This window comes from Balearica regulorum, chromosome 3 (assembly GCF_011004875.1).
Source record: "Balearica regulorum gibbericeps isolate bBalReg1 chromosome 3, bBalReg1.pri, whole genome shotgun sequence".
NCBI classification, from domain to species: Eukaryota; Metazoa; Chordata; class Aves; order Gruiformes; family Gruidae; genus Balearica; species Balearica regulorum.
In genome coordinates, this window is record NC_046186.1 from 101,824,092 (window position 1) to 101,838,966 (window position 14,875).

At 41.1% G+C, this 14,875-nt stretch overlaps 1 protein-coding gene across 2 annotated transcripts; it reads left to right on the top strand.

Annotated features, from left to right (window-relative positions):
- Positions 1–217: 217 nt before the first annotated feature.
- FLVCR1 (FLVCR choline and heme transporter 1) lies at positions 218–14,603 on the top strand. Of its 2 annotated transcripts, XM_010305803.2 has the most exons (10): positions 218–923; positions 4,020–4,164; positions 4,704–4,844; positions 5,145–5,212; positions 5,458–5,561; positions 6,722–6,832; positions 7,866–7,971; positions 8,182–8,293; positions 8,983–9,050; positions 10,505–14,603. In XM_010305803.2, exons 1-10 carry the CDS (start codon positions 285–287, stop codon positions 10,565–10,567), a joined length of 1,557 nt encoding a protein of 518 aa, XP_010304105.2. In that variant the 5' UTR covers positions 218–284; the 3' UTR covers positions 10,568–14,603. The 2 variants fall into 2 exon arrangements, with proteins under 2 accessions (XP_010304105.2, XP_075605333.1); XM_075749218.1 differs by lacking the exon at positions 10,505–14,603 and having other exon boundaries at positions 8,983–9,250.
- Positions 14,604–14,875: the final 272 nt, after the last annotated feature.

A 14,875-nucleotide genomic window follows, 5' to 3' on the forward strand; every position in this document is an offset into this window, starting at 1 on the left:
GTCACATATGTATGTATGTATGTATGTATATATGTATGTACGTATCTAAACATACACACTCTCACCGGCTTCCCGGCAACCAGAGCTTGCAGCGAAAGGTTTCTACCACCACCCTCGGCCGCTTGGGTGCCGCCCCGCCCGGCGAGACCCCCCCCACTCCCCGGGGGCGCTTCTCGCTCCGCCCCGCTCGGGCGGGTCTATGGTGTCGTGCTTCCACGCCCGAGCGGAGTGACCTTGGTAGGCAGAGGCTCCCGCCGTGAAAGCTGGGTGGGGAGACGGCCGAGATGGTGGAGGACGGCGGCGAGGAGGAGGCGGAGGGGGAGAGCGAAGAGATGCCGGCGGCCGCCGCCGTGCCTGCCCTGCAGCGCTGCAACGGCTTCCTTCCCGGCAAGGAGGCGGAGGACGGCGGGCGGGCAGCCTCGGCGGGCGGCGGGGAGCGGGCGGAGGCCGAGGCCATGCTGGGAGCGGCGGGCGGGCGGGTGGAGACGCGCCTGTCGCGGCGGCGGCTAGCCGTGCTGGCCGTCTTCAGCTGCTACTCGCTGGTGAACGCTTTCCAGTGGATCCAGTACAGCATCCTCAGCAACGTCTTCGCCGGCTTCTACGGCGTCTCCTTCACTCAGATAGACTGGCTCTCCATGGTCTACATGGTGGCCTACGTGCCGCTGATCCTCCCCGCCACCTGGCTGCTGGATGCCCGCGGCCTGCGCCTCACTGCCCTGCTGGGCTCCGGCCTCAACGGCCTGGGCGCCTGGCTCAAGTGTGCCAGCCTGGCCCCCGACCGGTACCCCCTCACCCTGGCGGCGCAGGCCGTCTGCGCCGTCGCCCAGGTCTTCATTCTGGGGCTGCCCTCACGCATCGCATCCGTCTGGTTCGGCCCCGCCGAGGTCTCCACTGCCTGCGCCGTGGCAGTGCTGGGCAACCAGGTATAGGGATGGGGGGCAAGGGAGCCATTGGGGAAGCGGGCTTCCTTGGAGTTTGGCGCGGCATTGATTTGATTACGTTTGGCGTCTTTTTCTCTTGCGTTTGGCATCATTCACCTGACTGAATCCACCCATGGCTGGAGGGAGGTGAAGTATGTGAACTTTCACAGAGAGCCCCAATGCCAACATATATTTGTTTCTGCTTTCTAAAATATGGCCTCGAATCACTAAGTCCCAGTAGTCGATGCCCTGGTGACTCATGAAGTTTTCTGTATTTCTGTGATAGTTCATATTTCTGTGATAGTTCACATCGCTATGGGGAGCTGATAACTGAGCCGTAGATTTCCTCAAGCTCCCTGGTCCTGGCACATTTCAGAGAGCCAGAACAGGTGTATCTGAAAGCGCAGGTGAAGATACGATGCTGATGGTTTGTTGTTTTTTTTTTTTTCCTCCCATAGCCTTGTTCTCACCCCTTGCCACTGTCCCTGCTTTTCTGTGGCAACAAAATGTTAAGATTCCCATCAATGTTACTGGTGCAGGCTGAGGTTGTAGGTACAGTTTGATTAAGGTAACAGGGGATTTTTTTTTTTCCTTATGTGACTCTAATGATTTTATGTTTGTGCACTTTGGATTATTACAGCAATAATCCTAGCATTACATTTTTACGATTAGGGTTACTCATTAGCTTATACTTGGCTGATTACAGTTTTCCCAATGCTTTTCCAAAACAATTTTTTTTTTTTTGCATTGAAGTCTTCCAGAGGACAAGTCAGCTGTCCCTTTTGGACTGAAGACTTTGAGTGTTGTTGGTTGGTTGTTTTAGCAGTTGAGCAAAAATTTTGCATCTGTGTTCTGGAATCAGGTTAAAGGTTTCTTTGGCAGCTAAATTTCCACTCTTCTTGATATGGACCAGTCCTCCCAGTAACAAGGGGTTACTGGGGTTTCAGTTCTGCAATACAGTACCAAGGATCCAGCTTGGAGTCTGAAACAGATGCTTCGCTCAGCTGCTGAGATCTGGGGGTTGAAGTGGTGCAGGACAGCAGCAGGAGTGCAGGGGTTGTGTAGAGGGGAACGACAAGAAAGGCAAGGAAAACCGGAGCAGCGGTGTGAACAAAATAAACCTTAGTTATTTCTGGAGCGTATTCCCCTCCAGAAGCTAGGACTGGTGCTTGATGGTCCTCTGCCAGGAAACACCTGTGAAAGGCACTGACAAAGTGTGTTTCATCACCCTCTGGCAGTCCTGCGCAGAGGATAATGCCTTGTTCTGCAGCTGTGCCGTACCCTGTTACCTCAGAGCTGTGTGCTCTGTAGGTCTTAACTTCCCAGTCCTGCTTGTGACTCATGGAGACTGATACAGTGTCTAACAATAGAATTTCTCTGTTCTCGTTTTTTGCTTTTCTTTAAAAACCCTCTCAAAAGGTAGATTGAAAGAGTAGTGAAATGACATATTAGGCACTTGGAAGCTAGAAGCAATGTTGTCTGTATATCCCCATGCAATTCACTTATGCATACGCGTTACGGTACAGTCTCAATGTACTTGTTTAACTGCACAAGGTGATCTATGTAACAGAATCGAGTGGCTATGACCAACATGATATGTTGGTCATCCAGTTTCTGATCAGATACTTTGCATAACTGCAGAGCTACAGCCAACAGGGCTGGGACCGCAGGCAGGGGAGAGACAGAGTAGTTATGAAAAATCAGATCGCACCCATTATCTCGAGATGCTGATCATTTGCAGTTGAAACACAATTCACTGGGAATGCAGCGATGTACCTGTCAAGGGTACCAGATTTCCACAAGTATTTTGCATCTTAAACTGAGCACACCAGACTCATTTGGACTCTCAAGCCTTCTGGCCTTAACCTCTCTAGATGTAAAAGGTGAAAAATGGTGTCACTTGACTTTCTTGGAATATTATGGGTACTGTATTGGCTCACATTGGGGGAGGAAAAAACATACCTTAAGAAAAAGAGTAATTGTCTACTCGGTTCATGTTTGTAGGGTTCATATACTGAAGGGTGAGGATTAAAAGAGACAAATTCTTCAGGTGAGCACTGGATATTGTGTAAATCTGATGGTCTGGGGCAGGGGGGGAAAGGCGTCAAAACCCTCATCAGGCATATGCACAAAGGGTGCTTTGTAAGCACATTGGCACACCTCTAATTTGAGTACTTTCTGAGCATTGGACTTGCTACTCTAACAGTCTTTGGTGCTCTCTTTTTTTTTTTTTTTTTTAACCTGAAACAGACACAGAGGGCTTTTTTAGTAAAAAAAAAAATTAAAAAAATGTTCTAACACTTTAAAATGCAGTTTATTTTTGGAGGAACAGCAGAGATAAATTTGAGAGTAGTCCAAGGCTGTTGTTCCTTTATGTTTACAATGCTTTTTATATATATACCCAAAACTTCAGTACTTGTTTTTTGTCTCTTTTTGATACAAATTCAATTGCTGCATTGGAGTTGACTCCTGATACAAACCCACTACTGCTTTATTTTGTGTTTTTTCTTGATTTCCTTAGCAATAATTGCAGGTGTAGGTTTTGGTTTTGTGTTTCTTACTAAGGCTGCTCCTTTTCTCTTGCTCTTCTCTGCTCTATCAGTTCTGTAATAAACCTTGCATGTCAGACTTTGTTACTGTAGTGGCAGGATCGTGACATCAAGCGGAGTGTTTTGATGGAGAAAAAGAGAATAGCGTTTCTACAAGAGTAGCTGGAGCCTTCTGTTATCTCTAGGCCTTCAGCTGCAGGATGACTGATACAAATTTATGTGCACGCACAGTATTTTCCTGTGAAAGATTCTTCTGCAAAAAAACTTCCTTAATGCGTAGTTGTTAAATGTGTTATATACTAGGTATAGTATTGTAGTTTAATATAGAAATGAAAAGGCTAAAACGTGAGTTATGGAAGACCTGATTGTGAAGTGTTATTGAGAGCAAATGGCTCAGAAGTATGACATAAAAGGAACACTTTTCCTTTATAGTTTTATTAATACTTATTATGTTATAAATTCTGAATTCTACCTGCTAAGACTTTTCACTTCTGTTAATTTTTATGTTCACAGGAAAATTATTTTTTGGTGTTTTCTTCTTGCTTTACAGCTTGGCACTGCAATTGGGTTTTTGTTGCCACCTGTTTTGGTTCCAAATACACCCAACGATCTCGATCTAATGGCACATAACATCAGCATCATGTTCTATGGAACAGCGATAGTGTCCACGCTTTTATTCTTCTTAACAGGAGTCGGTAAGCATTCAGTTCTTGTAATTTAAATGGTGACCAGAGGGGAGTGTTTACAACATCTTACTTAAAGCATCTGACTTTGCTCGAAGTAGTTGAGGTTACATTTTCTCCAGATGACGTGTGTTCACTTACCTGTTGCGCTGGGGTTAAGCGACAACCAGTTTACTGTACGTCGTGCTTCACGTGGGGTGACCTCTCTCAGCATATCTAGTTCACTTTAGGCTTTTTGCTACAAGGACGTTATGATATAACATGAATTCTCTCTGTTAATCTTAGAATTCAGTACAAAGGTCTAGACATATTGCAGTTGAAGTCTGTCTTTGACCGTATGTTGGTAGGAATCAGATATGACCAAATAATTAGCATTTGTGCCTTTGTGGCTGTGACTCGATTCTTCCATGAGAAAATCTAGAATATTTTTTTCATGGAAGTGTTAAAAACAACAGGTGAATCTTCTGAAATTCATCAATCTGAAACTCTTCAAAAAGAAAAAGCATTAGTCTGGTAAAGACAAATCAAAATTGTTCCTTCTTTTTCCCCAGTGTTTGAAGAAAAGCCCAAATACCCTCCTAGTCACTCTCAAGCAGTCCTACAAACTATACCTCCTGAGGATTACTCCTACAAGCAGTCGATTATTAACTTGTTCAAAAATATTCCATTCGTACTTTTGCTGATCAGTTACGGTAAGTGGTGCTGTCTGGCCGTACTCTGGCAGAACGCTTGAAATGTGTGCTGACAGCACACTGAGTTTTAGTTTTTTATGGGGGAGGGTGTGTCAAACTTTTAATTACTGAGCAGCCAGTTCTGGAAAATCCGTCAGGATTCAAAATACCATTTGTGGGTTTGGTGAAGAGATTTTTACCTGGCGGATAAAAGGTTTTGCCTCTGATGTGAGTCTTAAATAGCAGAAGATGAACTCTTTGGGGTAGCAGATCTGCGTGGCTACACCTAGAATAACTGAAGCTTTTCTTTTGGTATCGCAGGTATTATGACTGGGGCATTTTATTCTGTCTCCACATTATTAAACCAGATGATAGTAACTCATTATGAGGTAAGTTTCTTGGATCGTCTTTGTATTTTTTCTTTTTTACTGTACATTTGAAAAGGTGATGTATTATTATGTAGGTGCTATGCGTGCTCAGACGTTTGGTTTCCTTTATACCCCCCTACAGTTTCTTGCACCATACAGCTATGGGAGTCATAGGAATGTTTACGCTTATGACTGCCAAGAGGTCTGAACTTGACTTTAAGTGGAAGCAAGTTATTAATGAGCACCATATAAATATTTGTTGAAAGGGAGAAGAAGTGAACGCTGGGAGAATTGGCTTGACACTGGTGGTGGCAGGAATGGTGGGTTCGATAATTTGTGGTTTGTGGCTGGATTACACTAAAACATACAAGTAAGTGTGGGTAGGCATGTGTGGGGTTAGGGGTAGGAGAGCGGTGCAATTGCATTAGAAAAATACTGCAACGTAAGGGCTGAAGTGAACTGATGATAAAAGGCAGTTCATCCTTGATCTTTTAGCGGCCTTGATGGAGGCTAGTTTCGGAGGCTACAGCAAAAGCTTGAAACTTTTACTGGTTCTCGGCCAAAAGAAATGAGAGAGGAGAATGCAAAGATGCGAAGGGGTTTTCAGTCTACTCCTGTCTCTTCAGGAGTGTAAGGCTACCAAGGAAAGCACTGTATGTCCTACGTACAGTGGCCAGGTGCCCCATCAGGCTCCTTCTCCTAGGAAAGCATAAAGGCTCAAACCCTACTCTGCATTGGTTTGTAAAATGGACAGTTGAGGGATTCCCTTTTTTAATACTACTCCTGGTCCTGTTAGTAGGCATAACATTTGCTTTAATTCAGAGGATGACTGTGGAGCAGAACTCTGTTCTGGAGTTGGAACTCCCAGGTCCATCACCTGTGGTGTGGTGCCCCCCAAGAGTGGGCAGTGCCCTGGAACGCTGCTTACGGTGGAGTAGTTCTCCCCTGTGACTCTTAGTACGTTATGTGCAAGAGGTCTAGAAACCTAATGGATGTTAATGCTGTAAATTGGCTTTGTTTCTGCATGTGTGTTGGCTTATCAATAAGTGACGTGTGCTTTAATATTTTGGATGACATCCCTTATTTCAGACTTAAAATAAATAGAACATTGTAATGAGACTTGTTTGACTTGCTTCTTAGGCTGACTTTTCTTGCTAATAGTGTTCGATTTGGCTGCTCGTATATTGATCTCTTTATAATGGCTAGCGCTGCAGAATGGCCAAGAGGTACAACATAGTGGAGAACTAAAATAGTCTTGAGGTAATAGTATCTGCTGTGATTGTCCATTCTTTCAGAGTCTGAGCAAGTCTTTTAGCCTTGAGCGAAGCAGCAATATAACCAAGGCAATAAAGAGTTCGGGAAGGTATATGTTCTCACTGCATGATATGTTTGAATCAGAATTACATGAAGCAAATTTCATAGCTGTAGAATGTCAGAGAGTAAGTAATGTTTGTGTTACTTTTCCATGCTTTGGCAATGTGCTGTGACCTTATGTTAACAATGTTTAATTTTTTTTTGGTTGGGTTGCAGGCAAACTACTTTGATTGTTTACATTCTCTCTTTCATTGGGTTGGTGGTATTTACTTTCACCCTGGACCTCAAATACCTTATAGTAGTGTTCGTGACTGGAGGAGTACTCGGGTAAGCAATTAAAGAGAATTAGAAGACTTACTGCAGTTCTGTTCAGAAACAATATTAAACGGTTTTAACTAAATGATTCTACTGTATATTCTGTCACCATGCTCTCAACCTATGCCTATCGGTCACAGTACAGATAAGGTTTACTAAGATTTCACATTCTGTTACATCAGAATGAATGTAAAGTAACTCACTCTTCAGTGAATTTCATTTAACATTTTTATGTTAAATTTTTATTAACTGTCTGCAGTGAAGTTGAATCTTTCTGTTGACCGGTGGATAAGTGATTAGAGTTTAACTGAGCAAATATAGGAAGACTGGCTTCTGTGCATATTGATTAATCTATGTTTTCATAGTCCAAGTGACGTGGTGGGTGCTTTGTTCACTCAGAATAGCGTGAGCACTTCGCATTAGATACATAATCTAAAAGCCCCAAAAGATACTGAGGGAATAGCGCTGTATCCAGACACAGCGAGGTAGAGTCAGAAACGTTTTGAGCATTTCGGTTTAGAAACCAATCAACCAACCTCAACTGCATCAAGATCCTGCCCTTCCTGTCACTCATCAGTCCCCTCAGCTTCTTCCACAGCAGCTTCCAGCGGCCCTTCCGGTGTCCAGCCTCACTCCCTACTGATGGTCTCTCTTTGTCCTCCGGCCTGGATGTTTGGGCTGATCAAATGATGATGTTGGTGTACATCTTTCATTTGAAAGTACCTGGCTTCAATTATGAAGTGGCTTGTGGACTGCTCAGAGAAGGTTGTTTCATATGTGTGGAGTGGAGCAGGGGTGGTTATGGGAAACAGGACAAATATGTTAAAATATCTTTGTCCCAAAAAGAGAGGTGTACGGCTAAAATTGTTGGATGAGGTCAAGGGAATGAGGCAGGCAAAGCAAGTATTGAGTCATGTTAGGTCTTGAAAAAAGACAGTTCAGAATACCAGCTTATTCATAATACCATGTGTTTATGTTTGATTTTCTTAGCTGTAGTAATAGATGAAGGCCATACCTGTCATCCTCTTACTCTCCTCTTCAACAGGTTCTTCATGACTGGCTATCTCCCACTTGGGTTTGAATTTGCTGTGGAAATTACATACCCAGAGTCTGAAGGCACTTCCTCAGGTCTCCTTAATGCATCAGCACAGGTTATATCATTTTATTTCTTCAAGTGAAGTAAGGTTCCGGAAGGCCACTCTACTCAAATCTAAGGCAGCTTTCTTAGACTTGGCTGCTCTGTGTTGCTGTAGTCTTAATTTTTTTAATTCAGTTTCTGTAAGATGTGACCTGAAACTTTTCAAGGTAAAGTGATGGCTCTTTTCTTTGTGATCCTGATAAAATGACTTATTTGTTTATAGATATTTGGAATTGTCTTTACACTTGTTCAAGGAAAACTCACAACAAACTACAGTCCTCGTGCAGGAAACCTCTTTCTTTGTGCTTGGATTTTTGTGGGCATTATCTTAACAGGTAATTAATCAGAAATGTAAGTAATGACTTCTTTTTAATGTCAAAATGTGGAAGGGTTTTTTGAGATAGTGAATTTCTGGGTAGTTTTAGATGTCTCGGACATCTAGGATTTAAATATGTGGCTTCCTCTCTGGGCTGAGGACAGAAGTTATAAGTAAGTGCAGGTTTTGGGCTGTTGGGTTGGTTTTTTTCCTTTGTTTTCTTTGTTTTTCACTTTAAATGCTTGCTGTGCGCACACCCGTTGTTTTAGGGATGATGTTGCTAATATACGGACAGGCATCTATCACCCATTTCTTGAGTCATGTCTTGAATTTGAGGCAGATGTCTATACCCAGACTAGGATAGTAAATGTAAACAAATACATACATGGAGACAGTTTGCAGTTTTCCACATACTGCTGATGCATTCCTAAACTGTACCAGTGACTTTCAGCACATTTGTAAGTACCAGCATGTGTAAGTGCCAAAACCATCGAGCTTTGCTTTATGTACTCAAGATTTAAAAGCTCTCATTGTCATTTTCTGTGTGTGCTTTGTGAGGAGCAAGTTCAAATTGTGAAAGAGTAAATACAGGTATTTTGAATATGTGCTGAAGACAGCTTCCGTGTGCTTTCACTGTTCAAATATTTCCCTTGAAATGCATGTCACTGCAAAGTTGTGAACCAGCTTTCTCTTTATTTTTTGTTTCAGCCTTAATAAGATCAGATTTGCGAAGACACAATGTAAATTCAGGGATTATGAATTTGGATGTTAAAGCTGTAAGTGGTGACTCTTTTACCGTGATTGTATTAGCATACTTGAATGCTTGGCTTCTATTGGCATAATAATACTAACAGCAAAAGAGTACTTGACAAAAACTTACAATATGACTGGTTCCATGCTGTTTTGGGACAACAGAGCCACATGGGATGCTGCCCTCAGATATCTGTTTCTCCCCTTAGCTCCTGTGAAAAAAATTAAAAGCCCTTCTGCTCTCAGATTTTCCTGAATTTTAAGCGGCTAATATTAATCTCTGATTTTATTGCTTGAATTTTATTGCTTGAATTGCTTTTTCATATTTGCAGGTAGCAGGTAAATATTCATGTATTCAAATATTTCATATTTGCAGGTAGCACTGTAAATTGTGAAGCCTTTTTGTGTGTTGTGTTAGGAGGCTGTGCTATAGACTACATACTGTATTTAAAATACCTGCAGTCCCTTTAAGTGAAGTCAGTGTCTGATGAACAGAAATCATGCTGCAGTTTCTATACTGTGCTGCATGGAGAGCTGGGTCTGTTCTTCTGCTGAGCACCCTCTCAATTTAAACAAAGAGTGAGCGTAGCACTTTCTGCTGCTCAGGAGGCCCCAAGACCATGTTTCAGCAGCTTTTCCAAATGATCACAGTCACTAGTAGAAATAAGGCTGACATTGGAAACTTTTCACTGCTGTGGGTTTTTTGATCGTTTGGATCAAGATAACAAAACGGTTTTTTGGAGTCAGATATTGTGAGATCCTTTGTGATGCCTCTTTTTATGTGTAGGTGTCTTACATATATAGCAGCTTTTGATCGTCTCTGATCAGGTGCATGCTATTAGTGTCTGCCTAAAGTTCATAAACTTCCGAGCTGGTGCTATATGAGCTAAGACGAACCTGAAACCTCTGCAGCTGTGTGCACAGTACGGCATTCTGTGGGTTTACCAGCCTGCATCGGGGCTGTCTCAGGGATGTACGTGCTGACTATAGGTAGTGATTTATGACTGTTCTGTTTTCTGTTATTGCCTTGTTAATCAGGCTAGATTGTCACACAGCTGCATTTATTTTAGCCAGGATATAACAAAAGCCTGGAGTCCTTGCCCTGATATTACCATAAATAATTGAGCTGCCTGTGTTAATAAGGTACTATAGCATTTTGATGCCAAACTTTGATCAAGTTTCTATCATGTTTAAATGTAACGGAGAAAAAAAAAAAGTTAATCTCCACATGATAAATATCTATACGCAGTCAGTATATAGTTTAGAGTTATACTAAGAAACTCAATTCTGTGGTTTGTTTTGGTTTTATTACAGAGAAGGGACAATAGGGCTTTCTGTAAATGCCCAATTTGCCTAATTAACTACATATACTATTGGAGTCTGACCTAATAATTACCCAAGAATACTGAGATTGAGAATAGCTTCTGCTGAATAACTGCTTAATTCCTGCTTTTTTTTTTTTTCCCGCCCCCCTTTCCAGGTACCAGCTGACAGTCCTGTAGAACCTGAAAGTACTACATTAAAAATTCAGTCAGCTTTATAAAGCTGAAAGTGACTTAGAAACGCACAAGTTTGGTTGGATACTGAACAATGTTAATTGGTGTAATCACTAGATTTGTGTGTATGGGTAGTAAAATGTTGGTGATAGTTGTGCAGTGGAAACTATGAAGATGCTCCGTTTATTTTGCTCAAGACGCAAGCAATTCACCCGTTTCAATTTGTATGGAATATTTATTTTTAACAGTTTTCAAGTTTTGCAGTTTCATTAGTAAAGAACTGTGTGAATAGTCTCCACGCTAGGGAGACATGTACATTCAGGATACATACTTGAAAAAAATCTGGAATCCTGAAGTATGGTCATCATGATCAGAAGTACCTAATCTTCTTTTCCCCAAAGAATTGAGAGGTAGTTAGTGTCTTGTTCAGTCTTTGCTAGTGCATTTGAGAAGTCAGAGAGTAGATAACTGTACAGCTGGTGGATCTTCAAGTTCCTTTTTTTTAAAAATATTTTTAATATAAGCCAACGGTTCCTTCTGGGAAACTGTCTATAGCACAATACTAAAAACAAGAGATGACTGCAAACGTGTGTTTCATACTGGCATCTGATACTTCTTTTGCCTTGAAACTTCTTGATAGATATCAGAAGGCAAGTAAGAGAAAACACTTACAGATTCATTGTAACATTTCCAGGGAGATTTAAAGAGTTTCCTGCTAGCTAAAGTGAAGAAAAACAATTCTTATTAAATACAGTAAAAAGGAGGAGAAAGGCCTTTGATCTCTACTGTGAAGTATTTATAGGCAATGGAACACTACCACATAGGTTGCCTCCATGGAATATTTTGAGTGCTTTCTAAGTTGAAGTGAGAGGAGTATGTGTTTACAAAGAGCTGGTGCCTTTACATTGTAAAGAAGATCCTTGCCTCATCTTGAGTTTAATCAGTGCTGCTGAAGAAATTCCATTTTGTGTGTTAAACCTCCTCTGAATATTTGTGGAGTATGAGAAAATGTGTTCTAACCTCTTTTGCGTTTATTTCTCTGCGTTATGAATGGTATCATTTATGTCATGAAATTTTTGTGCTTGTATAACTTAAAACATGTCTTTCGCAGTTTGTTAAAAGCTGTAAGGATGACTGAAAACAGTGATGTTTCACTTTGTCTGATGAAATCTTTGCTGTTTATGTCATGCATCTTAGCTACCAAAGGAGCGGACTTCACCTTTTATCTGAATTTGGGATGTGGATTTCTCACTGCAGTGCTTCTGAAAATATTCTCCTTTATCTTATATTCTATCTACACACCCACAGAATTGATAGCACTACAACACTACTGACGCCCTACTATTACTGAAAAAGTCAGACCTGAGTTAGCAGACTTTTTGTAAACATTGCAAACAGGCCTTTAGGGCCTGCCAGATCAGTACCATCAGTGATGCCGTCTCTTTGAGTTCCCACAGATGTAGTGCCACCCAGAAGGTGGAATCCTACTTGAAATTTTCCACAGATTGTTACAGATGGATACGGGGAACGTTTTAACTCCAAGGTAGTCTTTCAGTATGATAAGTACCACTAAATTCTTTTCTTTTTCTTGTTTTACTGTAGATTTAGAGAATCCTTTTATATAAAAAGGACCCTGTAAACTCAGCCTCTAAACTTAATGATCTAGACTTACAATTTTGTATGATAAGTGCTTCAGACGTGGGAAGACTGAATGGCAATATACGTACCAGAATAAGCTAGGCATGCTTGGAACACTCGCCTTTCCAGAAAAGGTCCATGTGTCTTTGCCAGGTCCAGTGCTAGAGAGAAAAGGGGCACACCTTCCCGCTCCTGGGGAGGCGAGCTCCACGAGAAGGGTCCTCTGGTGAGGTAGTTGAATATAGGAAAAGGAACCCATAGATATTCAAACAGCAGGCAAGAGTATGGGAGTGGAAGTAGAGATGCTTTCATTACGTCAGTTCTTTATGTTTAATGACTTGCTATGATATAAGTTGCCCCATCAAGGGATGTACACGTTTTCAGCCTGAGTGAGCAAAGTGAAAGTTCCTGCCTTTTATATCTGTGAGTGGCTTTTTCCTTTGGAGGAACGATAATGACATGTGCCAAAACATATGCGTTCTTCCGCAAGGTACAGATTCAGTAAATGTTTGTGTTCATGGCCCGTGGTTGCTTTGTACTTCTACTGTTACAAAATCTTAACAAGATAATATCTTTGCAGTTTTGGGGGAGTGTTTTCAAATGTCCGATAGAAAGTCTTTGGCAGTATCTGGAATGCTTTCTGAAATGTCCAGTACACACTGTTCAAATTCAAAGACTGAGCTTTTTTCGTCCTTTTTAAAATTTATTTTTTAATTCCTTTCCTCACTACTAGTTTCCAGTTTCTTTAGTTATGTTCAGCCAATTCTTGAAAAAATACTCTAGTCCTTCTGGCTCCTTGTGTTTTTTATCTTCTGCCACATTACTTGGCTACCCTCTGAAAAGGTCCAAACAATCTTTTGGCATGCTGGAAACCCTGCTGGGTCCCTGAAAAGTAAATATTCCTAATAATGAAGGCTTAATTACATCCTGGATGTAATACTCCCCCTCTAAAAGGAGCTTGAAAGTTGGAAACCTGTGAGCTATTTCCAGGCAACAATAAAGTATTTAAATGCAAGGCTCAGCAGGAAAATAAAGAACAAACTAGTATCTTATGCAATAATGTTATAATCTCTCTGTCAAGAAACTGAGGTTCTAGCTTATGGCAGAAATAAGTTTGGAGCTTTGGTCTTTTTGCTTTTAATTTTTGTTTTTAAACAAACAACATCCACCCAACCAGACATCCATCTGGAATTGGCAGTAGGGTTTCTGACTCTCTTAGCCTTGAGATTCTGGCTCAGCCTTCCAGTAAGAGTAAAGGTAGGGGCTAAAAATCGTAACTGCCAAATAGAGGTAATTGTTTAATGAATGGAATTACATGTCAACTATGAGAGGATGGAGTGGGAAACCAAGTGAGGAGGGGCATCCCAGTTCCATGCATCAGCTTTTGCTTTTCACTATGCTTTTCTTTTAAGACCTGTAAGGCCTAGTCTGGAATTGCTGCCATTAATTGCTTTCTTCTTCAGCTAGGTAGATAAGTAAGTCCTTCAGAGCATTTATTTTGTAGATGGGTTCTTGTCTTTAATAATGTCTTTTTCTGTTGCTGAATGTTCATGTTTTACGAAGAAGAACGACCAAGGGAAGAATACATATGAATCATTTCAGGTTAATAGGCCTTTCCTAACTTCATCCTCTTGGTCATCTCTTTTGTTCAAGACAGTCTGTTCCAGAGACAATCACTGGAGTGTGTAATTAGAGGTGCCAGCCCATGTTGCCTAATGAAAAAATGCTTTTTGAGAAATCTCTAGACTATCTTCTGCATCTACAACCAAGTGAAATTGGGTTACGCCATAAGCATTTCTTGATTTCATTTTCTGTTCTATGTACTCATGAATCTTCCTGTGTGAATGGCAAGGTGTGACCTTTTCAGTTGCTGTCTTTCAATATATGTATATAACACTTTTAAGTGTTAAAGGCTACTAATGATTCATAGACCACAAGCTTAATTATTGTACCCCATGAGACTTCCCCACTGCCACCATTTGGTCTGAAGTCTGCGAAGAGAGGGATGTTAATGCATGAACTAGAATGAAGTAAGCAAAAGATATTCCTAAGACAAATGTATTTCCATGTAAGATCCATGTTATTTACTGTTCATGTCTTTATTCTTCTCATGAAGATAGAAAAGATTTTTGCTGTAATAGTTTGTTAGTGTCCCATTCTTTGTTTCAAGAGAAAATTAAACATTCCTCATAAATATTCTTTGATTGCAATATGGTATGTATGTGTATATGTGCGTGGCATCATTCCTTACCATTATATGTTATTAATGAAGTGTATAACATGTAACTTGATTGGGGCCAAGATTTCAATTTTTGACAGCTGCTGATACAGTTGATGGTCTAAAAAATGATTCATTTTTTTTTCCTTAAAAGCTGCCATTTAATGTAGGAAAATTTTTTAAGTGAATGATATACCATGTCATTAATAAACATGTATGTACATGTACATGCAGAGTGTGTGTATGCAGGGTATGTAAATGTATTATACACAAGAGTACTGTTTACAGAGAAATTTTCTCAGGGCATGGAATTAAAGTATTAATATCAGTTATTGAGTTGCACTGCTCTAGCACAGTGATTTCTCCTTTGCTTTGGAAAAGGTCTGTGAGGAAAAGAAAGTGCAGTTAACACCTAAAGCAGAGCAATCCAGTGCCATCTCCTTAAGGGCAGTGCAAATACTATTTTACTAAAGCACCCAGCTGTAGAGACATTCTCTGG